General features: G+C 40.1%; 1 protein-coding gene across 7 annotated transcripts in view; it reads right to left on the bottom strand.

The window, feature by feature from the left end:
- Positions 1 to 24,178, bottom strand: part of LOC146647565 (solute carrier organic anion transporter family member 5A1-like) — a 55,529-nt gene extending 31,351 nt beyond the window's left edge. For 3 of the 7 annotated variants that reach the window (XM_085388753.1, XM_085388752.1, XM_085388751.1), the window contains exons 1-2: positions 22,499 to 24,178; positions 2,267 to 2,399 (exon numbers count right to left, since the gene is read on the bottom strand). In XM_085388753.1, the coding sequence (XP_085244879.1) occupies positions 2,267 to 2,399; positions 22,499 to 23,462 (1,097 nt within the window). In that variant the 5' untranslated portion in view covers positions 23,463 to 24,178. The remainder of the gene's footprint in view (positions 1 to 2,266; positions 2,400 to 22,498) is intronic. The other 4 variants (XR_014908433.1, XM_085388754.1, XM_085388749.1 and 1 more) reach the window with 3 other exon arrangements.
- Positions 24,179 to 27,292: the final 3,114 nt, after the last annotated feature.

The following is a 27,292-nucleotide window of genomic DNA, read 5'->3' on the forward strand; positions in this document are numbered from 1 at the left end:
TCAAGAGACTAAAGGCAATATAAGTGATAAATATTACCATTCTGTAGAATATTCCTATATTTCACTTTTACTTGTTCCCATGTTCTAGTGGGTCCTGTTGTGGCTCTAATGTGAAAGGGGATACAATATAACATATTATAATATAATATAATGTAATATAATATTGGATAATATGGTGTGATATGATAAATCTACCCTACCACCTACTGGTGTTGGCCAGAGGGGCCGATGGCGCAATATGGCAGCCTGGCTTCTGTCAGTCTGCCCCAGGGCAGCTGTAGCTACAACCGTAGCTGCTTCCACCAGTGTGTGAATGTGAGAGTGACTGAATAGTGGCATTGTCATGCGCTTTGGGTGCCTTGAAAAGCGCTATATAAATCCACTCCATTATTATTGTTATTATTACATTACTTACGAGTTTAATTTGTCAGCAACTTTCTGCCAGCCCTCTCTCCTTGCTTTTGCAGCCTTTGCAGTGTTCCCTTGCGTTCTGATTAAACTCTGAAACTCCTGAAATCCCTCACTCAAGAGTTCTTGCTCTGCTGCCGAAAAATACCGAGCGCGCTCCTTCGACATTTTCGCCGACCAATTAAAGGGTTGCCGATCAGTGTTTCTACTATCGATGCGTAGCCCCTGTTGGGCCACCCAGTGATGTCACATTACTGCGTCCAGCTGTACTAATCGTCAACGGCAGGTGTGTTCGGGGAACCGGATTAGCGGGCTCACGGTTAGCGCGATGATTTGGTCTTGGATGTGTCATTTGATCTTGGATGTAGTAAGCGAGGTACGAAGAACGGACCCCTTGTCTGAGCTCGCCACAATATTAAACATATCAGGTCCCCATAAGGAGAATCATGTGCTAACGGCTGTCTAAATGATTCGGGTAAAGTTTGTAGCATGCATGCTCGTTGTTTTTGTCTGCTTCCACTTATCTTTGCACTAGGATGATGTCGGCGTAAATGTGCAGTCATATTCGTTGTGTTCCCACTAGTGCTGTCAGCGTTAATCTCGTTGAAATGACGTTAACGCCACAACACGGCAAATCTCCGTTAACAAGCTACCCCTGATCGCCCTGTGCGTGGGGCTAGACGGCCAACACGTTAACGAGCTAACTGCGCTAGCACACTAGTTCCCACCCATGTAATTGAGCATTGCGTGGCACATCCAACATACTGTTTTACTTTAGTCCATGACGCGCTTACCTTCAGAGTCATACGTCACATGAAAACCAAAATAATTCCAAACGCCAGATCTGAATGAGGGTGGGGGAGGTTCAATTTGCCATGTTGCAAGGAGAGCTTAACTTCTGTCTCGCTAGCTTGCCCTGCGCTCTTCCTTCTGACGATGCTGTCTGTGTTGAGCGCTCAGTGGATCTGCGCTCGACAGTGCAGCCTAGGCGGAGTAGTCAAACGCAGATTCACTGAGCGCTCAACACAGACAGCATCGTCAGAAGGAAAGTTGATAAAATAAATTACAAATTTTGTATTGTTAGATACATATGCGTACCGAACCGAAAGCACTGTATCGAACGGTTCAATATCGATACGAGTATCGTTGCACCCCTAATTTACACATAACTCCACCATCACCACTTCAAATAGAACCAAAATTTGTAAATACTGGATCTTTCAAAGTTTTGAGACTTGGAGAATTAAATCTCTTTAGACTCGTTTCTGATACATGTACATTTATAATCTGTATTTACTCTCTGGTTTCCATTTTTAGTCGGCGCAGCATTCACCAGCCACGTTAATTTGGCTATATTTGGAGAAAAGGAGGAAAGTATTGGTCAAAATGGAACCTCAAAACAATTTAACTTTTTATTAAATTTTTGAAAAAGGCATCTAGATGCATAATCCTGCTCGTCTCCGAGGCAGAGCCATTGAATATCACCAAAGGGTTAACTTAGAATCCACCCCAGGTACCAACTAAAGTGTGTTTCTAGCACTTTCACCAAGAAAGATACTACTGAACTGTACTGTGTTAATGAACTGAAACTTAAGTAATACAGTTTATTTACCACTAACACTCTGAGAAACTGGGGATAAAAACTCGAAGGATACTCTTCAGTGCCCCGTTTGTGAGCTTCAGCACTAAACCCAGTGAATCACACTGAAGACACAAATGGTTAACTTACTGTGTTGGTAATAGTAGTGATACTCACAGAGTGTATTTGCTTTAATGGAAATTTATATAAAAAACCCCACCAACTTCAACATACACACATATTTTACATTTCGATGGGCTCATGGCAGACTCTTCTCACCAGTTTCCAATGAAGCGGGGATCACTCTGGTCGATGTTGACAACAGTCTTGGGGTCCACGTAAAAGCCGATGAGGACTCCACCCAGCAGGTAGCCAGCTGCTGGGCCCAGCGCTCCCATCACGTACATGATGGCTGAAAGGAACAGAGAGAAGCAGAGAGCTCGAACTTTAAATGTGTGCAAGTTTTGGCCGAACATCAAAACTACTTTTAGAGTTGAACAACATCCAGCAAACACAAAGCAGCCTCATCATCTCACTGGAGTCAGTTCAGATAAATCAACTCCAACATTCATGCATCTTTTCTGCTTTGTTTTGGTCTCAATCTCTTTTGAAGGCCATCAAAAGCTACCATCTTCGACTGTGTGCTGTCTGGTGCTTTGGAAGTTTTTTAATGTGACCAAAACTGAGCTAAAACATGAACTGTGCACGTGTTTGAGAAAATCTGGTTGGATATTTTGTAGTTCCTCTCTCTCACAAGTAGCACAAAGCAGGAAGAAGTCACAAATTTGCACTATTTTTGTATGTATTAAGTGAGAAAACTGAAGGAGGCAGTACACGACACGACATTAGCTACAACCAGGATCCCAAGACTGATGGGATGGTGGCAGGTTAGGAAACGGCTAAATTCGATTCTTTGTCAGACACTTCCCTTTTCCAGCAGTGCCACTAGACTAGTTTTACTGCAGCACATGTCCCAGAGTTCATCTGCTGCCCCTCAATAAATCCTAAACTTTTTCAAGTACCTATAATTGACAGAGGAATGATTTAATACTGTGAGTACTATGAATGGATTTCATTTTGTAATGAATGCTGAAAAAGCAACCATCTATCCATAGATTGTATAAAAAGGTGGACATACCACTACATACACATTACTTTTTTTTTAATCTATAAAGAAGGGCCTAAAAAATACCATTTAAAATGTTTTTTTGTGAAGTTGTCAATTATGTGTGACTAGAACACTGGTTCATCCCTTGTGATAGGAGCCATTTTTATGCTGCAATGACTCATAGGTCAGTGTTAAGGGGCTTAACAAACAAAAAACATTTCACTGAAAATGGACAGGTACGAGGGCTGAACTGAAAAAGAGTGAGCTTTGCATTAGTGGGCACTGCTCTGCCATCATGGCTGAAAGTAAAAACCCGAGGTTGAACTTAAAGCTAATAAATGCTGAACAATAGTGAGGTAGATTATCACAGCTCAGAATGCTGACTACTCCATTAGCATTGAGAACAACCGGTACAATTACAGCAGACTGCATTTTGTTTAGCTTCTGTGTCAAAGTTACACCATTACACTGAACTCAATGACATTTGTCAAACTGCAGGCCTTATGCAACACTAGAACTAATCTAGCCATTTACAAAAGGTCGTGTGTGTGTGTCATGTGTGCAGATCATATGACTGTGCAATCAGGTGGCTGCTGAAGCTGCGAATAAGATTTCTCCAATTAGAGGGAATTAAAATCTTTAATTCCTTGGCTGGAGTTGAAAGCACTTAAGAACTCAAAGCTGGGCCAGGCACTGGAGGAACCTGAAAATTATCTGAACCAAAACTGTCCTGGGAGTCCTGGGAAATACTGGGAGCACTGGGTTTCCGTCAGTGATGGCTTAAACTGTTAACTTCACTTTAGTTTTGTTTTTTTTTGTTTCTATTTTTTTTATTGTTTACTGTTGTTAAGCGAACACGACATATATCTTCTGACATCTGTCTTTTACATTTTTGCTAGTAATCAGCAGCAAATGATACAAACTTTGACCAACAAGTATGAGCGCTTAACGTTTACTTGCTTATACTTTGTTATCTGTCCTTTTTTTGTGGATACTCGTTTCGTAGAATAATTGAGATGTTTTTGGAACATGTCTGGAAAGCCAAGTGAAAAGGCACTGTTCATGTTTAACTTCAAAACACTAATTTAGTCCTGTGCTGATTATTTCAGTTATATTAGTGCTTGTGAACACGTAACATGGTTTCCACTGTGTTTGTGGCCTAGAAGTGACTCAGTCAATCTAAATACAAACAGTACGCTGCACAGGAATGACACTAAAACTGAGATGTTTGTCTCTTAGCACAGTTGTAAATGTTGTGTTCCTGTTCTTTTAACCTTCTTTTAAAGAATCAAAGATGTCCATAATGACACTTTTTGATTTTTTTTTTTGTTAAACTGCCAAACTAACACTTAACAAGATGCACTTAACTTTCACTTATGTAGCATGCTTTTACTTCAATGTACTATATGAAGGTTTAAAAGCCTTATTATAAATAGTGCAAATCAAACAACTTGCCACTCTTACAGTGATGTTACGTTTTTGATCATATGCTGAAGTGTGTAGTTGTCGATACTTGTTAATTAATAAAGAAATAATTTGATCTTCCTAAATACAGAACAGTTCTGCAGTAGCTCTTCACAGGACTGACCAAGTTTAACTTGAAATCATTAATTTTGTAGCGTCGTTGTGGTTGATTCTTGCAAATATGTGTTTTTTCCCCAGTGTTTGCATGGGTAATTACAGCCCACTGTTACTGAGACCCTTAGAGTAATTGCTGAGTAAGGATAGGCTCCAGCACCCCTAATGGCACTAAGATGGATAAGCAATTAAGAGGATGGCTCGATAGATGACCGGTGTGCATAACTTTTTTCAGTGTTTTTTCCCCTCTCACGCTGCACTGCTGCTCTCTGTCACTGAAGCATTGCTGCTCAGTCACACAACAAACAGGGCACAGAGAGAGCTGTTCCTCAGCTGAGTTACAAAGCAGTAGGTCACTACCCAGAGATTTAGTTCTTCTTTTTTGCTAGATCTTTTTGGGAAAAACAAAACTCAATTCAATGGGTTGGAAAAACAGTTAAAAAGTAGTTAAATGTCTTGATAAACCGCCAAGACTAGCTAAAGTGTAATGACTATAGCTGTGCCATATCGTATCGTATGTGATAATACCTGTGAATATTTTTATGTGACGTGTGTCATATTGTGATATCACTGCTATAGTAACACCATGTGTTTGTGTTTCCTAGCCTCGGCATGTCTGACAGCAAGAGCCAAGAGAGAAGAGCAAATGGGTGGAAATGACTGATGTGTTACATGGAAGAAAAGCAGGACTTATACAGCACACTAGCAAGAAAATACAAGTAAACTTTTAATATGACCATATTGCTCGGTTCTTGATGAGTTACAAAGTTATGTTACTTTGCTTATTATAAAAGAAACATGTTAAGCTGTTATTTTATACGTCTCCTTAAAATTTCCAGGGAAAACACCACCTGTACTTCCATTTGACTCGTGCTGTGTTACAATGTTGCTGCTGGCACCCTGTTTCAGTAAACTCGCAATTCAATTTCGGTAGTGTGTCATCACTGACAGCAGCTCGTTGAAAAATGCCCCTCATTACTGAAACTTGTTCAGTATTTTTTTCTTTATCGTCATAAATATTAGTATCGCAAATTTCCTTGAACTATAATGACAACATTTGGATATGGTATTAATTATTATTTTTTAAAACACTTTATTCAACAGAAACATTTTCAATAATAAAAACTGACTGCTGATAATCCAGATTTATGTGTAATTTTTTAAAGTCTCATTCCCATAGCCAATAATTCACGTGATGTATCTGATCTTCTCAGAGGCTTTCAGCTCACCCGTTATAAATACAGCAGTATGCTGCTCATCTATACTATGTTGATTTTCTGACAAGGTTAACAGTTACTTCAAATAAAAATAACAGTATAATAATTCCCTCGGCTACATTTTGAAAACTGATCAATATGTACCTGCCTGCCTGATTTCTCAAAACCCCCAAACACTCAGCAAAATGAAAAGATTCAGCACACATTCCTCATTTAGGGAGCGTTTCCCAATCAAATCAACACATTCCAGAAATGCCGGCAGCAACGTGAGCACTGCAGTTACTCATCTGCAGAGCATCTTGACAGAACCACAATGTCTGTCTCTCCATGCCATCCTTCCACTCGATTATTACATCATCTGACTAAGAGAGCCAGACTCTGGGATGATGAAACAGAGTGATGGGATTGAGGGCTCAGGCCTTACGAGGGGAGCTGTGGATAATCCCTTACAAAGCAAAAGAAGAGGGAAAACCCTCGGCTGGCAGGTTGCCGTGTTACACAACGTGATGCAGTAACGTGACTGTCTTCAGAGGGATAAGAGACGAGCACGCCGCCGGTCATAGGTCAGGCAAACGGGCCCAGCTGAGATATGAGGAGCCAGAAAGAAAGTGAGAAAAATAACAAAAAACTGAAAAGAAGATGATGAATCATACAAAGAAAGACAGACTGTGACAGCGCAGATGTGAGACCTTCATTAAAATTTTATGATAAAGCAGTCAGGGACCAGAAAGATGATGGCTTTTCTTTGCTGCTCTTTATTTCCAACGTAGACTGGAAGTCAAATCTTAATACATAACCATTAAGCAACAAAAACTTTTCTAAAAGCCTCTCAATCATGTGTTCTAGTGATATTAAGAATTTTGCTAGATTAACCACTTTTATAAACAAAAGAAACGCTTTGAAGAGAAGACTAAGATGCCTCTGAAAGCCCATAGGAAAATTCATTCTCTCCATTTAAGCCATCCGAAATATTAGGAGCAGTATGCAGCCAATACAGCCAACTCCAGCTATAAACCAGTGCAATGAAAGGAGAATTAATGTTTCAGTGATGGAAGAAACCAGAGCACCTAGAGGAGTGCGCAGAAGAGCCCTGCCCTGGTATGAACCCAGGACACTGCACCTCACGGAGGTGGAGCATAAGTGAAAGGAATTATGTCTGTGCTTGTTTGTCCGTCTGCAGTATTACAATTTTTTTAAAATAAGGTGGAGCACAAGAAAAAAGCCATTAAAAATATGGAGCTGGAAATTAGCATTATAGGTCCACCTTAAATTTTGGTGTGGATCTGGATTGCGGTCTTTAAAATTGCAAGATAAGTCTAGAAGCTTGGCGAAGGTCTTTGTGAGTCCTTCCAGTTAATTAAGCAACAGTAATGTGCTTTATTTGTTAAAAGTGGTTTATAAGCAGGTTGCAAATGCTCAAAGGAGCCAGTGTGCACTTTTTTCAGTGGTTAAAGAAATAGGTCAAAAACAAAAAATCCAACAGATGAATGTGCAAGCCACACAAACCATGCTTTCTGTCACATTTACTTCAACTATGTACCCTGCACACATATGGTTTGTCATAAAGAGGCTTTCAGAGAAAAGGAAAAAGAAAGATGAAATAAAACCAGACAGGAGACAGGATGCAAAGAGAGAGGAAGCAGAAGGAGAGCAGAGTGCACACCAACCTGCTGCTGTCGAGGCAGCAGTGTTTGTGCTGATGGAGGGAAACCATCTTTGGCCTCAGCGTTCCAATGATCAATGTTAAGGTAGAATAAACCCTGGGAATGAAAATCATCCTAAATCTGAAGTCTGCATAACACCTTTATGATCTATAACCTCAGACCGGTTAACACTGTGCAGTCCCATTAACACCACCCTGTTATAAATATATGTTATGTTTTTGCAGTGGGGGTGATGGACTTGTTTAATGGTTGTGTCTTTGTTTTATCATTCAGATACTTCGGGGTTTCATCTCTGCATAGATCCTTCTGTATGCTTGCCTTTTCTTTTATGTTGTTACATAAATTGCATCAACCTGCAGTTAAAAATCTCACATATTAACATAAGTGCTGATGTTAATTAAATAACTGTACATTACCCCTTTTAAATAAAATAAACATAAAACACTATGCATAAGTCATCCTAAGAAATACCCACAAACGTCAGTGACATAGCAGCTTATCCGCCTCCTGATCCGTCATAGTTCACAGGTCAATGCCGGTAAAGCAAGACATGTGAGTTGGGTTAAGACCCAAGAAGTGATCATTGTGTGCAAGTTTTATTAAAATCTGACCAAGTAGTAGTGATAAAAATGCTCATAAAATAACAAATATAACCTTAACCCTGACCACAACTTGTAGACCCACGAGGTGATTGTTATTTTGCTTTCCAAAACTACAGGAGCGTGGATTATTGTGAAATATGGACTGACAAATGGACACTTCGCCTCACTTGGTCACAGTATAAATTCACTGAATCTTTGGCCAGATGAGTTACAAACACTAATATGTCGAACATGCATGCCTCATTTTACATGTCCAAATGCCAGGTGACAATTTGGGCAGTCTCAGTATAACTCATGGACCTCAGCTGAGGCTGAAACTTCTCTCCACACCATGCTTGAATTGAGTGACTGGATCCAAAAGGCTATTTGGATGAAGTGGTTTGTAAAGTAGACGACTCGCAGTTTTTTCTTAATTCCACAATTCAATTCAATTTTATTTAAACAGCGAAAAATCACAACAGCAGTTGCCTCAAGGTGCTTTATATTGTAAGGTTGACCCGACAATAACGCAACAGAGAAATCCCCATATAACCTCTGGCGCTTTGGCGACAGTGGGAAGGAAAAACTCCCTTTTGACAGGAAGTAACCTCCAGCAGAACAGGCTGCGGGAGCCGTCTGCTTCAACAGCTTGGGGTGAGGGGAGGAAGACAGAACAAACAGACAGATGTCGGTCCAACCCCGGCTACGAAAAAAGCTGGACTGGGTATCCGTGACAACAGACTGATTTGTAATGCCATGCGTTGGCAGCAGTTCAGCAGTAAAAGCTAGCACATTATATGGAGGAGGCTAAAAGCAAAGAGTGACCAATTTGGAAGTACTTCACAGTTACTGCTACAGCTTTTCTTTTATGTTTGCAAAATTTAATTTTAACCTAACAGCAAAATGCGGTCAAGAAAGTCAAAAGACTGAAAGCTTTGATATGACGACACTTTTATTTCTCTACTGCGCACTTGTTTACGTTCATTCTTGTTATGCTCAGACACAGAGGTGTTACAGCAAGCAGAAGCTAGGATGTTTGTTCACTGCAACTTAATTTCACTTCACATTATGTGCTACTGTAATCTAGACTGATACAGGATGGACCACATACAGCCAACTTTGATCTGAAGTAGGCCGGACCAGTGAAACTACATGATAAATGTGTAAAATTACAGAAAATGTTGTGACAGTTCATTGCACACACTGACCTGTAATTAAAACATATTCATTTTTTAAAATTTATTGTGGACTCGCTAATAGCTGAAAAACAGGAACTTTCCTGTGATTTGATTGGTGTTAGTTAATTATGTTGGCGTAGTATGAAGGAAAATCCAGTGGGCTTGATTCGAGGCTTCGCCACGGCCGACTTCGGCACCCAGGCCTTATGTTTGACACCCCTGCAGTAGGCTGGGACGAGACAAGTGCAAATAAATTACATGAAAATTTTTGGTAGCACTTTAAAATAATGTCACACTATTAAGCATTAGCAAGGTATTAGCAAGTGCTTAATTAATAATTTATATAGCATTATTTCTCCTTAGTAGGTCATTTATACATAAATTAGATAAATACAGATATATTATAGTGACAGTGATTATGATTATGAATTCAACTAGCAGTGATAAGCTGTACATCGTGTATCGGTAACAGATGGATAAACATATGTGTATATTTACAAATGACGCGGATTAAGGAGGAGTAATGTGTATAAATGTTGAATTGAGCACTTGCTAATACCTTACTAATACTTAATAGTGGATGAATTTGTTATAATTTACTTTAAAAGTCACACAATCAATGTTTAAGTCAATCCTGATGTTTCCTTACACATCAAACAATGCCTCTCAGCTTATTCATTTAACCCTGGCTTCGGATCGGTACCTTGCACCAGCAGATACCCAAAGCCAACATAAATCTATCCTATCAAAAAGAGTTGCATGGGTGCATTCCTAGAAAATGAGGCAGAAAGTTCAGTTTTGTCCAATATCACAATAAACAATCCTTCAAAAGTCCCAGTATCCACATCTGGATAAGATCCAGATTCTGGGTTTGTCTAAGCCCCACCTCTGGCAAAAATTTTCCGCAAACCTCTGTAACTCTTAGAGTAACACTGCTAATGAACAGGCAGACCAACCAAACCAGTCTCTCTCACACACACAGAGGCCTCGTCCTCCTCATCAGCTTCAGCTGTACACCATGTAGTCTGAGATGTCTCTGAGACATAAATATAATACCCTGATCCTTGACAGTGTGCCGGACTTACATAGAGAGCCTCAATATGCTGCTTGTTACACAACAGGTAGAAGCAGCCAAGCAGTCTGATCTGGTTGGATCTGGTTTGAGACACAATCTGAACTGCACTGTGAGTCATGTTTCAGTGGCGCCAGCATCAGCTGTTGCAGTGAGCAGGTAGCTAATTATCCATCTTTCCTTCCTGCTCATCCTTCACCTGGCTAGCATCATGTCACTCACTCGTGTGTTGATAACTGCAGATTACTCTGTAACAATACCCTAATGTGCTGTAATACTGCTGCAGCCAAAGAGTTGCATCAACATCACGCATAATGAGCACAGAGAGCGCTCTCAGGTGTTACAGCATCAAGTACAGAGTCTGCATATGTAGTTCGGCTCCCTGCTACACTGATTACACTAGTCTGGACCTGCTGGGGCAGCAACACACACTCACAGCAGGGCCGTGAAAGAGATTTATGGCAGCTGTACATTAGAGAAAAAGCTCAGAGCTTGCAAAATGCTCATAATAAATGTAATTTTGAAATTAATGTTTAAAAAAAACATCATGAGATTCAGAAAGACACGGAGCTCAGTCAGCAGGCACAAGCTTGTGAGCCTTCAGTCTACTCAGATAAATCAGAGGCATAAATCAGGACTGGAGTTGCCAAGTTTCATTTAATGTTTGCCTGTTGATGGTATGATTTAATCATGGTGTACAACAGTGCAGCTGCACACGACAGGATTAGTAAAAGCTGGGTGAGGAGGCAAGCGGTGTAGCGGTACGCTAGACAGGCTGGCGGACGGACAGCGCTGAGGCCAAGACGAGGAGGAGGAGGAGGGAGCGCGATGAAATGTTATGGTATGATAGCGTTGTCATAGTAACCTGCTGACACAGCAAGGTCTGGTTACAACTTCCCGGCGGGACGTAAGCGCTAACGTCAGACTCCCTGCCTCCATGAAATCTGTGAGGAGGCTTCCTGCGTGTTTCACCTCAGCACGTGTTCTGATCCTCATGTTCGTCAGCGTTTCACTCGCTCCTCACTGACCTGGCCATCACACTGCACTGCAGCTCAACAATCACAAGTACTAAAACCACAGATGTGTCAAAGCTTTAATATCACAGTTCCAAATATCGCGCCGCTTTCCAGAGACAGACTTAAAAAAGCTGAAGCATGAGAGGCCAGGTTACCCCTATCACTTCATTTCATTCTCCATTGCAATAGTTCTCTATGCACTAAAGAAGCTTGTTCACATAACAGCGTACGGTTTAAAACAGGCCCAAGTGGTTCATTTATATTTGTTTATCAAAATAAAATATCTGCACATTTCAAATTTGTACAAGAAATCAGGACAGAAGACATAATAACATTAGTATGGAATCAAATGAATGGTGTAACCCATTAAAGGTCTATGGTCGTTTGTGCCATTGCATGAAATACCCGATTTCTTTTGTAACAGATTTAGAGCAGCATCAAATAAATCATTTTGCAAACTCTATTACTGCACTGACTTTATTATCATTATCTGAACTGAAGGTTTACTGTTTTGCATTTGCAGTGTGGGTAATTTTTGAGCAAGCTTTGACTGCTTGCAGGTAAAAAGCTGGGTGGAGCGCTAACACGTTTACTGAAATGAAATCTCAAAACCAATTTCCAACTGTTGGGGAGTTAGCCTTCATAATTCATTCGAAATAAACAATGACCAGTGCACAGAAGAAGTAGTTAGTCAGTCATCAAGGGACAAAAATGTGTAAAAGAACCAGCGATGTGGTCATTTATCCCCTGAGAGGAAGCAGTTATTATATAAAAGACTTCTTCACGGGGAAGTTAAAGGGTTTTAAAAGTGTTAACACAAAACACTTCTGATTTTGTGCATTTGTTTGTGTTGAAGTCTGCAAGTGTGCCTTTATGCTGATTAAATTATGACCACACCTCTCTAACACACTTTTCCAGAAACTACAGAGCCTCAGAATCAGAAAAAGCCATTAAAATCCACCTTAGCATTAAAATTGATGCATTTCCAATAACCCAAAATAATACTTTTTAAAAGAAAAAACAGGATTTGAGTAAAGATTACCGTTGTGCTAGTATTTTAATGAAATCATGCATTAGAGTAGAACAGCTTGGAAGCAGAGATTCCCAGGTTAACTATACTTAGTCTATGGTTGTGCAAAGCTACAAAGTTTCTGGGGCAGATGAGATAAACAGGCAGTGTAACCTGGGCTTTATGAAATATTGGGAAGTCCACTAGAATTTTAAGTAAAGTTGACAGGCTGCGTGACTGGGATTTACAGCATTAGCGGTCTACTGGCTTCAAATCTTTTAAAATATTAAAGTGAGGAAGGACAGCACCTGGATCCCAGAGTGGATCATTAAATACCAACACATCCACTCTCTAACTCTGGAAATCTTAGTACAGGAAAGTGGAGTTCCCCTCTGTGAAATAACAGAACTTTCAGTCAAAGATTTAATTAAACCGTTTTAAAATTGCTGACAAGAAAACCTGTTACGTTTTAGAAAATGACCGACAGACACACACACACAGTTTTAGCACACCAACTGGTTTGTGGTTTTTGCTGTTAATCCCCGACGGTCAGTCTGTTTTTAGTGCACTACCTCTGCATTAAAACAAAAAGAGAGTAAACTGCAGCCTGGTATTAACGCAAACCCCCAGTGATGATCTTTTAATTCCACTGCAACACAACAGCAGGAAACCAGACCTGAGCCGAGAGAACAGCCTGACACCAAAGTGGTAAAATAATAGCATCAGCCACATGAATTTCTTCCTGACCTATATATGAGCCATTCCCTTAACACATCGACAGCAGCTTTTCAGCTACAGCAGACAAACGGGCAGGAACAAAACTTTTTAGACGCTTTTGTTATTGAAGTGTGATTTAAATCAGAGCATTGAAGCCGATTCCTGCTCGAGGAGCTCCAGCTGCAGGCCTTTACTCGGGCTTATAAGGAATTGTAAAGAACCAAGAAAAAAGCCCTACAAAGGCTTAAAAGAAGTCAGTAATGCACATTTCCTGTCATCGCTTCATAAGAAGTGTAGAGGCGAGGATGAGATGAATCTCAAAAGCTGCAGTAAAGTAACTGACTTTCAAATGCACCTGCCTCTGAGTTTACTTTATATCTAACCTTTACATCCACACAAGGTGAACCGTGTCCACGCGAGTGACTGCTCGTTTTTTTATTTTTCACATTTCCTGCACTTTTATTTCCAGATTGTTCCTCGATTTGTCTTGTTACGTTCACCTTGAGAGGTCTACCTCCTCAAATTTTTTTTTTTTTCTTGTATCTCTGTGTGTTCAGCCCCATAACGGCGATTCAAACTGTAATCCTGAAACAAAACTATCTGCTCTCCAAAAACTAAGCACCAGGATTTACCTCCGACTTCAGTAAATACATATTTAGAAGTTAATGTCTTGTTTAAAACTCTACATGCTGTCTCAATCGTTTATTTTATAGTGAGCGGAGCCCTTTCAGGGCTGGCAAAGTCACACCTCGTATCAACATCAACAGTACCAGTGAAGCTGCATTGTCTCCATTTACACATATTTCTAAAAAAGTCTTTAAAAGTAGCAGTCACCTTCAAAATAAAATACACCAAACTGACAAAGTCTAAGTGTAGTTTATCAACGATTGGGGTTATCAAGAGCTCCATGATGTATATTTATTTATGTTTCAATCCCAGCTTCTCATTGGCCTCACACGCGCCGGTCAGGAACAAACTTAGGGCCAAATGTGGCCCCGTGTTGTACAACACCTGGTCTGATCTAAGCTGCAAACACAACTCAAGTAGGATAAACAGATTTATACAGCAGTGAATACCATTTATTACCCAACACCATGAGTGTCTATGGTATATAACAGCATAGTGTTGAACTGCTAACCCTGCCTGTTTTGCCTGTTTGCTTAAGCACCTTGCTCCTCTCTTACTTAAAAAGAGAAAGAAAGAAAGCCCTCAGAGGTAAATAACACCAAATCCTTCCTCCCACGTTGTCTCTGCTGCTGACCAGATCAATATTTGAGAACACAAACCCAGAAACATAACCCACCCTCGTGTCACGTGCGGCTCAAATCTGGAGAGTGAAACGCTGCTGAAGCGGCTTGCAAGAACATCTGATGCTCCTCAAAGGAAAAACAAAAGCAAAACAGTTTTGTTAGAAATCCGAGTGTTTTCAAGCTGTGACAGCATGAGGGTTTCATGCCTTCACTTTACAGGTTGCTTTTTCCTGGAGCTTGACGATTTTTCAAAGAAAGAATCAATTGGCTGACAGAAAAGTAACTCACAGCAGTTTCAAGATGAACTGCTGGCTCGTTAATTCTTTGATTTACAGGCCAAGCAGAAAGCGCAACATTCTTCTCTTCTCTATGTTGTAAACACTTTCAGGTATAATCAAAGAGCGCAATAATCATCCTTTTTTTTTTTTTTTTTTTTAGACGTACAGACTCAGTGTAAAGTAAAGTTAATACCTCAAAGCACTAAATGGATCACAGTATCTAAACATGTAGCTTATTCTGTTCAATGGGTAACCACCACAACTCGTGGTGGCCTAGTTTAATATTTCTGAATCACTTCCACCTTAACAACTTCACCACTTACTGTGACAAATGCAGATCATGCCGATGGGAAGAACCAGGCTAAATAAGGCACGGTAGCTAATTTCAACAGTTATTGTAAAATGTTGTTTACGTTGTTTCTCATCATTTGTCCTGACTGGCACCTCACTGTGAGGAAGCAGTGTTTACGCACCACATATAAAGCTGACGACAAACAGTGAGGGGCTCAGGTGACTCTGTTGTGCAGTGGAGGTGGGGGCGTCTGGTTGGCACTGTTTGTGCTCTCTTAGAGGGAAGCTGCACTACAGATCAATACAAAGTTGTTCTGAGTGATCACATTTATCCTGTGATAAAACATATTTATACTTGTGGGATTGATCTGACCGGGGCTGATCTGGTTACACTTCACTAAGACACTTTATGGTTGCTTTATTATGTAATTCGCAGCCCAAATATCACATCGTCCAAAGCTAAAAACTGGAAATGTCACATTCATATTGTATGTAGCGTCACTGTAATGACTGATACCATTTTTTATTTTATTTACCTGTTTATTGAGACAGAGTAAACAGTTAAATGCAGTCTTACATACAGTCCTGATGTATCAACTTATTTCTATTTTTTGTTTGACTATTTTTTTCCCTTGTTTTACTTTTAGATCTTTCTTTTATTGCCTATATATCTTGAGTGAATACTTTTGAAGAGGCCCTTACAGCATTAAGACTGTACAAACCTGCCATGATAGTTTTTTATGCTTGATCTCTGAGTAATAAGAAAACTTAGAAGGAAGCTTCAACACGTGTCATGGTGATAACCCTGTAAACCCTGAACGAAAAAATAATTGCCAGAAAATTAGAATTTAAAAAAAATAGTGTTTATTGAACTTTTAAAACATTTTCTAGTTTTAATTTGTATCATATTTGCTATACCCCCTGTTTTTCTGTTTATTTGTTTGTTAGCAGGATAACCTGAAAAGTTACGGAAGGATTTGGATGAAATTTTACCAGAGGTGAATTACATCTGCTTTCGATCCAGATATGCTTTCGACTGTTTTTTTCCCCACTGCCAGACACTGTAAAGCTGGACTCCTCATATCACAGCTTTAAATTACACAACAACAAGACATAACAAAAAACAGAGATATTTCCCAAAGGTTTTAAGATAATATCACAAACGAATCCTGATCCCGAGACAATTCAGTGTACGCAGGTGTATGCAGACTCAGACACAGAAATCTGTCTCCTGTGGTGTGGATGCACCAAAGTCTAGCCAAAAATAAGTGATTTAATCTGCTGTCAACTTAAATCCAATTAGACCGTCACACTGGCAGTTCATGGTCGTAAATAACACTGATTTTACTTGTCCCCCTAAAAAAATAAAAAAATGTTTTAAAAAAATTGCGAGGCGACAGGTCTGAGGTCATATTCATGGAGCGCTAACGTAATTCGTTACCAAACATGGCAGCAGCGTTACACCCGGCGAGGACCACATTGCGTCTCTGAGCTGGCACATTAAAATTTCGAGTGGCTGCAGCGTGGCCCTCTGCCTCGCATGGCAACCAAACAGAGCGCCTCTTATTGGGGTTACAAAGCAATATTGTCCTGAATTATTCTAATGGCCGTCTGTTATTGCCTTTGGGCGTGATCTCATATGTAGGCTAACACAAAGAAGGGCCAATACGGACCAGAATGTGTGTTTACAGCAGACAGTTAAGCATCTTGATAAATGTTCAAAAACAAGGACCTCCCCTGTCTTTACCTCGTCTCAGTTCAGATGCATCACCTTATCACTCATCAGTCAGCTTGAAAATGCTCATGAACAAGCTACACACCAGAGGTTTTAGAGTATGAATGGTGTTATCCTCTTAAATGAAAGCCTTGTGTGTTCTGGGATGGATTTTAAGCTTTATTAAACTCTAAGGTGAAAGGTCTACCGGCTACTTATCAGGCCTTTCACTTTTCCTTCACCTTTGGCCCAGGAGTCCAGGCTGAAGGTGCTGACCTCGAGCTGCGAGAGCCCCAGTACAATCATTACACACCAGCTTCCTCTTTGAAGTCCATCTTTAAAAGCATGTACTTGAACAAGAAGTACTGTTATTGTGAGCAGTGATAATAGCAGTCTTATAAACACCCAGCTGTTCTAAAGCTCTCTAAATAACAAATTACTTTTGCGAAAGCCCATCTTTGTCCCAGAAAGACCTTTCTTTTTTTTTCCTTTTACAAGTCAGGGCCACACTCAAAGAAAACGATGCATTGTGCTGCTGCGAGTTGGCCCAGTTTCCAATGGGCATGCCAGTCGGACTTAAGATTTACTAGAAACTCCAGTTTAAAACTCCCTCCCAGTGGCCTTTTATTACCATTAAGAGCCCTGAGAAACTAAGTGACGCCCTGAATCGGGAAAATAATTTGTCATGTGTCACAGATTGATTTCAGTTCAAATTGTGTCTGCAGAGTTAGATCTTCAGCCCAGATAAACGCAGGTGTGGTCTATTTGGATAGCTGAATTCACAGTATGGCTTCCGATTCAGCAAAGATATCATCTGTCTCCACTCATCTCATGTCACTAATATAATAACCTAAGTAGGCTAAGCACCGTAAGAGCCTATCCGAGTACAGTCAACCCTTTGTGCTCACTCTCCATGGTCAATATCAGACGCAGAGTAGATCCCAACTCATGCAAGAGAGAGGCAGAGAGCCAAACCTTCAAACAAAGCCTCAAACTGACTGCATGTGATATTTAAAAAAGCCTGGACTGCATTTAAAACAAAAGAAAAATACTGCTTTTAACCATTACTGTGTAGCAACAGCAACTTTTCATTGTTCCTGTGTTTACATGTTGAGAAATTAACAGATTAAAGGAACTGTTAACAGGTAAATTAATCTGTGCATGTGCTGACCACTGTTACAAAGCTTGAAAAACACTGCAGTCTCTTCCCATTCCTTCTGCTGTGCGTTCACTGGGAACTGCGAGGTGAACTGGTTGCAACTTATGAGAGAAATCCAGTGATATAATAAAACTGATGACTGGGAGGATTCGCAGTGTCCAAGATTTCAGCATACTGACGCAGACATGCTATCAATCTGCAAATCAAACACTGAAGCAAAACCAGTAGAAGTCAAGATTTTGCAGGAGCAAAAACATTCTGATTCTGTCTCCCAGTAACACAGCATCTTACTTACATAATATCAGGTGATGGTAATGTAAACCTACACACAACATTCACCATTAGGACTGAAAACAAGACAATTTGTTTTTAAACAGCCCATGTCCTCATTCCTGTAACTGAAGGAGCTGTCAGCTGCCATTAACCCAGCCGACCACATCACTGTGTTTCTGCAGCCAACCTCCTGCTCACTGAGGATCCTCTGCCCTGCTCTGCATTGCTCTGTCACATCCAGCCATTGCTCGCTGCTGTGAACAAATGCTTTCTTTAAGCCACCACAAAGGAATGCCAACGGTTACTGGTCAACTGGGTCCTGCCGGACAAACCCGATTCAGTTAGAGGAGAATGTGGGTAACGTTTTTTTGTTTTTGTTTTGTTAGATTTTTGTACATATACCTACTCAAAAAGAGAAAATAATAACAATAATGTATCTATATTTTAAAATACAGACATATTTATATTTTAATAAGAATATTATGGATCGTATGAGACCTCTGATTTACTTTGAAATTCACTTTTCTCCCTGACTTAAATTTCCCCTTCCCAGCACCAAATGCTGCTGGCACGGTGGAGTAGTGGTTAGCACTGTTGTCTCACAGCAACAAGGTTCTTGGTTTGAACCTTCCGTTCGCCTGGGGCCTTTCTGGAGTTTGCATGTTCTCCATGTCGCTGTGTGGGTTCTCCTTGTCCAGGTACTCAGCATTCTCCCACAGTCCAAAGACATTACAGGCGTAAAAGGTTGACTGCCTCTCTGTGTTGGCCCTGCGACCCATCCAGGGTTTACCCTGCCTTGACCTGTGACAGCCGGGAAAGGCTGCTAGTCTCTGTGACCCTGAATTGTACAAGTGGTTAAGAAAATGGATGCGTCAAAGCCTCTCCATTTTAGCTCAAAAGAACACAGAGCTCAGGCTGTACCCAAGACTCGGGTACAGAGGCTCTCTTTTTTTTGCCCCCACCACCAAATAACAGGAATGCACATAAGAGCTTCCCTCCACCCCCCTACTCCTTTCATAACTCAGCTCTCATTTGGCGGTTTAATTAGGCTTTACCTTGTTTGAGGCTGCTGGAGCGAGAACTTCTGGGGAAGCATGTGAAAACAGGGGGGGTCACTTAACCCATTTGGCTGCAGAACTCTCTGGACCAAGTCTGCGGCTCAGTAGAGTCACAGAGCAGGTAATTAAATATAAAAATAGTTTTAGTTTTATGAGCTTAACTGGTCTTTCTCCTCCCCAATCTAACACTTTTGGGATGAAGCAAAAGGCCAATCATCACCCAACAACTGCTGGACCACACTAATGCTCTTCACTCAATAAAATCCCTGCAGCCAGATGCAGATCCAGCTGTGCTTTCCCATAAGACTGGATATTGTCTTTTAATTTAAAATTTAAAACCAATTTAAAAAGAAAAATAATAATTAAACACCTTCAACATGTGAGAAGCATTTTTAAGCCAGGGCTCACAAACTGAATGTTTTGTATTGCCTTAAACTAACCAGCGGGCTAGCTTAAAAGACACTGTTATTATTCTTCACCGCCTCAATGTTTCACCATCCTTGGAGTTTGTAGTTTTAAGCCTTTTTTTAAATATAAGCTGCAGCCAATGAGTTATAAAGAACTATAAAGAAACCTCTAAAAAGAGGTTTCTTTATAGCTATTATCTGAAATCAAAGCTGTAGTTATAGTCAGCTAACCCAAAGTGAATGTAGTTAACAGGGACTACGTACCCTACTGATGGCCTGTTATGATAGAAGAAATTACTAGAAGATAAGCTTGATGTCAAAAAGGAGAGACCTTTCCGATGCCACAATGGTTCTGACCAGATACAAGCTGGGAAAATTGACCTAAACTGAACTTTTTTAAGTTTTCTTTGGTGAAATATCAGAAAACAGATCTGACATCCAGGCTATGAAAGCTTGTGTCTGTTCCTCTGTTGAAACTATGATCTATCCCACGATATTGATCAAATCTGAACAAACATGAGATTTAGATGAATTTGGATTTAGACTATAAAACTGCTTTTCTTGCAGTTTTTGACAGCTCTTTTTACTTTTAGCTTAAATGTGTTTTTATGTGGTTCTCTGCCACACTTACAAAGTTGTGAGGGTTTCAAAAATATAGGGAAATGGTTGATTCACCACATGTGAAGGAACATAATTCATAAAGTTCTCATAATATGAAGCTAAAATTGCATAAATTTAACAAATAAAGTTACTCTAAATTTAAAATACATCAGCTCATTGTGAGGGAGTCAGGTGGGAGGACTGATTGCTTTTCACAAGAAAGACGTGGCAAAGATCAACAACTTAAAATGATAATAAATAAAATAAAAACAAAAGCTTCACAGCTATAGGTTTTAAAGAGGCTGTAAGAGTCCTTCATCAGTGTGGAGAAGCAGCTGCAGCCACAGTGAACTCACAGCTGTTACACTGGATTGTAATGACTGGAGGAAAAGAAGCATATAAAACACACATAACCTAACAAACCAACATGTAACCAGCCATTCTTCAGGCTATTTAATCCTTTAGTCGATCACTTTTCTTGATCGTGTATGAATGTAAACTTCTGTTAACTTTGAGGCATTTGCTTGGACAAAAGACACAACACGGATATTACTTACTAGCTCTTTCAACCATTTTATAGATAAACAAAGAGCAATAAGCAAAATTGACACTAATTATATGTCTGTGTCGTAGCATCTGCTCTTAAAGTCAACTACCTTGTGCTTCGTAGGTTTTCAGTGCAGTGCTGAGATCAACTATACTGTAACATTTTTAGTCGTTGAGTTTAATAAACCGGATGTGTTTACAAACCTCATAGCTTTCTCTGTGTCATATAAATTGGATTTTCATTTGTTTTTGGAGGTTTCTTCACACAGTAAGTAATGTATTAAACCATTAGAAAACACACAATACACAATGTATAATTTTTCTTTTTTTACTTTACAAAGGGTTGCAAAGCATTTAGACATTTCAGTTTTTCCCAGCATTAATCAGGTGAGGTTAGTTATTGCCTGTTTTATTGTATTTCATTTCTATTGTGACTCCATCATTTTCTTCTCTAGAAAAAAATCCAGGGACTCATCGAAATAAAAACATAAGCAATGAGTTGTTTTTCTCTGGCTTCCAGTTTGTTCCCAATGGAGATTCAAGTGCTTCTACTAAACACTGTATAAGAGAGAGACATGGAACTCAAAGAATCACTAATAGAAGTTTTTGGGAGGACTCCATAATGGCTCCAGATGGCGGTTGTCCCACCACTGCCTCTAAAAAGAGCCAATCATCAGCCAAACTAGTAAAACATGTGGGCTAGTTGTGTTATTGCACTGCTGGTGAACACCATTTACAATAAACATGTAGGTAAATGTACTTACAGTCTTTCTAATGGTAATATCTGTTCAGATCTCCTGTGGGAGGAGCCAAAGTCACTGAACTTTAACACAGCCATGAACGAAGCCGTCATGGTGCGTAGCTTTGCATGTGTAGTACAAATAAAATGTTGACAACCAAAGCTTTTAACCTGATTTCAATTTTAACTTTGGCTTCCAATTATTATTAAAACCAGATGATTAAGATAAAACAAACTACTGCTTTCTAATAATAGTATTATTTTTGCCTTTCAGTACCTTAATTCCCTTTAATTTTACACTTCTCTAAAACTCCAGATTCATTCAGTTCACATTTTTTTATTAATTTATTTTAAATTAACATAATTTCAAATGGACTTTCTTAATTTAAAACTTGATTAAAACTTTGGACGCGGCCAGTACGGCTGCTGAGTGGTGAGCACAGGCAGTATAAAACATGGATCTTAAAGGTGAAGCCAGCGCGGAAGTGCCTTAAACTTAAACCTGCGTTCTTCCTAATAGCCAGTAGGGGCCAACAGCTGGACTTCTAGTTGTATAGAAGTTAATAGGAGAACAACCTTCCAACCTGCCCTCTCTAAACTCTGTCCTGATGAGTTTATGGACTCAGTTACTCATCTAAGGTCACACTGAATAAACATCAAGCCCAATTTGGAAATTTTAGTCATTCTAAGAGTCTCTAGAGGATAATCGTGGGTGCATTCATAGGGAAAAGGTGGGTGTTTTTACAGTGAAATGATGCTCAACTTGAGGCTTCATAGTGGGACTTCACAAACCAGTGGAAGTCTGGTTAGTAACCATGGTGGCTACTTCCATCTTTCATAGTGTCTGTAGTTTTGTCAGATCTGCCAGAGCAAAATGCAAACACAACATGCAAAAGTGTCACAGCGCTGTCTTGCTGTGAGCCAGTGATGCCCAATTCACCACTGTGCTGCTACTGGCCTCCATGCTGGTGGTGGATGCATGTACAAATCCCAGCAGAACTGCTCCATATTTAAGGTGGGCAGGAAAACTAACCAAACATTCCCCCAAACTCTTACCTAGATACAGCGAGGCATTCTCCTTCTTCACATTGTCGTCCAGGTAGGTGGGCCCCAGCGTGTAGATGGGCGTGGACCCCATGCCTACCAGGATCTGAGCGATGACGAACAGCGCCACGTACAGGTTGTGCTCGTTGCCCTCCTGGTCTCTGGGACAGGAAGTGATGTCAACGCGATCCCTGCTGCTGGCATTGCTATTCATGCACAGGCCCTCGTTGGCCGAAGATGAGTTGACCTCCTGGATCTGGTAGGGCGGGGAGATGAAATGAGGTAAGGAGAATAGGGCAGCACCCACAGCGATGAAAATGCCCCCCACTGCCAGCCAGCGAGGCCTCTGGCCCCGCCCACCAAAGTAGCTGATGAAGACGACCACCAGGAGGCTCCCGATGTCGAAACAGCTGACGAGCAGGCCAGACTCTGAGCTCCTCAAGCTGTACCTTTTCTCTATGGTGGTGATGACGCTGCTGAGGTAGCCAGACACCATGAGCGACTGGATGAACGTCAGGTAGCACATGCAGAACAGGAAGCAGCGAGAGTCCTGCAAGATGACGCCAAGGTGCTTCCGACTGGGCAGACGAATCTGAGCTAGCCTGGCTGCGAAAAACCCCGGGGGCTTCCTCCTAGCCATGTGTTTACTCCTTCGGATCTCCGTGTTCTCCATGTACGAGGCCGGCCTATTCAGCGCCGACTTCCCTGGCTTTGGCGGGTAGTTTGCTCTCGTTGGGGACTCGGCCTGGAACGACTCAGTGTTGGGCGGGTTCTGGATGAACTCTGTGCTCTCCTCGGCCGTTATGGACATCCGCACTGAGCTCGCCAGTAAGGTTTTCTCCTGAGATGCAGCTTCGCTTAAAACAGGCAAACTTTTAGATTTGAAGTTCGTACCTGGATCCTCCACCTCACTGGAAAACCCGTCCTCCTTCTGAAGGGACTCGGACAGCTCTGCTTCCTCGTGGTCAGCCATCATTTTCAGTCAATTTTCTTTAGAGGTTCAAAAAAAGAAGCCGGCCCAGTCAAAGAACACATTTACAGTTCAGGGGCTGCTGGCCATCACATCTATTATTAATAGGAACACCTACTCCCACAAAGAGACCAAAAAAAGCAACAATGACAAGCACGCTCACAGCCTCTACTGTATCTCTGCTGCAGGACAGCAGACAGCTCTGGGTTTGTTTATCTTGTCATGCACACTTGCCTTCTGCCACCATCCACCATAATCCGGAGGTGGAGACCGCTCAGGCCTCCTCTGCTCGGCCAGCGGAGCTCCGGGGCCAGGGCTCCCTGCAGATGCTTGCTTCAGCAGGACGCTGGTGCTCCTGGGTCGGGAGCAGGGATGACATTAATTCACAGAGCATCCCTGACAGCCCTGCCGATGCAGATCACACAGCCGCAATAATGTCAGTTCTTTCATCAGGTTGCATGATCGTCGTCCCCTGCTCCTCCTAACTCCTGCCCAAGTCAAGGGCAACCCCGACTCCAATGTTATCAGCGCACCAGCTGTCCTCCCAGCGGGCGAGGGGGGCTGGCATTTAGGGATTATCTTTCGGTGCAAATTCCTGGGGAGGAACATGAACGAATAAAAATCAGGGAAACGGGGAGAAGTCGTCGAGGAGAACCAAAGACAGCGAGCAGAAACAGAGCTGCAGCTCACTGCAGTGCTGCTCGGCTGCTGTCTGTCGCTGTTTTGAAAACAACCAGGTTCAATCCAGGAAACACTTCAAAATAAAAGCTACAATTTTAGTGACAAAACTCCCAAGACACACAACATCATAACTGTGAACAGTAATGGCCATTTCGGGCTTTCTAGACTATTTAAGATAATATAGCTTGTAGTAACTTTCCTGACCAATGCATGTTTTCACAATTATCTCCACACGGCTTCAAATATTGCAAAAATAAATAAAACAAAAAACCGGAATCCCATTAACTGTATATTACATCTAAAAAACGTTTTCTGTGTATATTCACGTGCCTCTATATATAATCACTCTTGAACATGTGACTGAATCTGCGATATTTAATATTAAATTCGGTCTGCTTAACACAAACACAATAAATTCCTAACAGCAAAATTAGCAAATTAGAAGAAAGGCCGTCGGAATTATCACAATTTTACTGTTTGTTTGTTTTGTTTTTTGTTTTTTGTTCTTTTTAATGTAGGGTTTACAATATAATGTGTGGAAGATTAAAATGTTTTATTTTGAAAAGAACCATGGCTCGCGGCCATACAGCTAGCGGCTAACAACCCGTAACAATAACAATATCGACATTGTCTTTCATTAACCTGACATACGGTAAAGATGAGACATCATTCAGACCTTCGTGTCCAACTTCCACTAAATAATACTCAAGGGCTGGTAGTGAAGAGTCATTCAAGCAACGCCCTTGTTAAAATATTCCACATCCAAAATATCATGTAGCAAATTAGTGGAGAAAATACCGGAAAAGTGTTTTCAAAATAAAATAAAAGCGTCAGAAAAGAAGGGGGCGATCGCCCATTAAAGCAAGGGAACTTTGGAGATTCATTTTGAGGAATTGCAGGTATTTAAAATACCAGTTTGGCCAGTAGCCGATGCATCCGAGTTTGTTTATTTGTTTGTTATTTATTCATACTGTAGTGTCAAATCAAAAGATAAGCTAAACTGTTTCAAATCTTTCTTTGTCAAAGATAGCAGATGTAAAGAGCAAAGAACACCCCTCTGTGTGAGAGTAAAAAAGCCAAGCAAAGGTTAGACGAAATTTCGAGTTATTAGGTCAGAGGCTGAAACAAATTTCCACAGGTATCAGTCAGTGAGGCCAATACTTGAGTATGTGACCAATATATAAATATTAAATTAAGCCTTTTTATCTTACATTTTTATCTAGATCCTAAAATAGGCAAAGAGTTTAGATAAAGGTTAAATATAAATTAAAATCTAAAAAAGTGAGAACAATGAGATTGTGAAAAAAATACTATAATACAAAAACACATACTGCATGTTAAATATACAATATACACTTAATGATAAGTATTTATTTATTTGTTTAGTTAAAACGTCATGCAGCATAATAAGCATAATGAGGTTTCAAACTTCTCCAAGGGCTAAATGAAGACCTGCAATGCTTTGCCTTAAGTATGTAGATACCAGTGTTGGTCAAGTTACTTGAAAAAAGTAATCAGTAACTAATTACTGATTACTTCCCCCAAAAGTAATCCCGTGACTTTACTGATTACCTATTTTCAAAAGTAATTTGTTACTTAGTTACTTAGTTACTTATTTAAAAAATGATTTACAACCTGAATAGGTAAAGAGCTTTCTATTTTTTCTGCATCATCCATCATATAAAATGTAATCAAATGAAAAAGTCTCTTTTTGAAACTAGTTTTATTAGTTTTAGTCTTTTAACTTTGCGCATGAAGCAAACATTAAATTATATGCAACATTCTCTGACTAGAAGAAATTTGTTTAACATTTAAACCTATTTTCTGCATATTCCAGCATATAAAATAATTTTTTTGTGTGTTTACACTCACTCTTTCAAACAGATGCAAGCAGGGGCGATTCTAGGATCAGAGCTTTGGGGGGGCTGAGCACCCAGAGAGCTGCCCAGCCAGCCAAGATACACTTTACAAATCAAATCAAATCACTTTTATTGTCACATCACATGTGCAGGTACATTGGTACAGTACATGTGAGTGAAATTCTTGTGTGCGAGCTTCACAAGCAACAGAGTTGTGCAAAATACAATAATGTAAACAAGCAAAATACAAGAATGGCTACATCTGAAACTAATAAATATATGTACAATATATAATAGTATATGCATTTCTGGATGTGTATACTAAATATTTTTCTACGTGTGTGTGTGTGTGTGTGTATACACATATTTTACAAATTAAATAGAGTAAACAATAAATAAAATATGTAAAAATATACTCGTCACAATGAGACTTCTTGCCTGTCTCTGTCAGTCCCTGCATCCTCCCTGTCCTCGTCGTCTGTTGTCTTTGTCTCCGTTATCAGTCATCAAAATTTTACCATCTCTGTGCAATTCTGCAAATTTCTTTATTAAATCATAAGATTCTTAAATTCATCAAGTCTCTCTGTGCCTGGGTCCTCATCACAAAACATGACATCACTGTTTTGTACATTTTAACACAATTTAATCCCCACATTTGTGAAAGAAAAGCAAAACACTTTTGTCTGTAACAAAACCATCAAATCAGATAAAGGTTATTTAAATACTGCGAAAGAAGAATGGATTGGAATAAAAAAAAAAACACATCCTAACCTTAATTACTGGGTGAGAATAATGAGTGACGCTCATAGTGAATAAAAAGTAAACTGAGTGCATTTTTTGGACAGAGATTCACTTTTAATGTGCATGTATAATATAATACAGATGCATAAAAAACACTCCCAAAAAAGAATAAATTATTACAAATAAATTATTACAAAATATTAAGAAATATATATATATAAAAATGGAGGTAACTTTGCCTGTGGTAGAATGTATACCATGCATGAAAAAATCTTTACTGCAGATACTAATTTGACCAATTTAATAATACTAATTTTGCGTTAGATTCATAAGATTTATGAGTTTCATGATAACATGATGTTGGAATGTTGTTAAAGAGGGTCAAAACTGTTTCAACCCAGTTTGTTTAGCAGAGTCTGTACAGCAGCTTTAATATGGAGAGAACACAACTTCCAGATTGTGTGAGTAAAATCAGGGTTTTTTTCTCTTTGTCAGTTTAACAGTTTCTGTTGTGCCTGTCACTGTTCCCTGTCTGTTTTCTTACCTGGTTCTTCC

Source organism: Rhamphochromis longiceps, linkage group LG18 (genome assembly GCF_057381845.1).
Source record: "Rhamphochromis longiceps isolate RC_006_pf linkage group LG18, R_longiceps_female_GT1.1, whole genome shotgun sequence".
NCBI lineage: Eukaryota > Metazoa > Chordata > Actinopteri > Cichliformes > Cichlidae > Rhamphochromis > Rhamphochromis longiceps.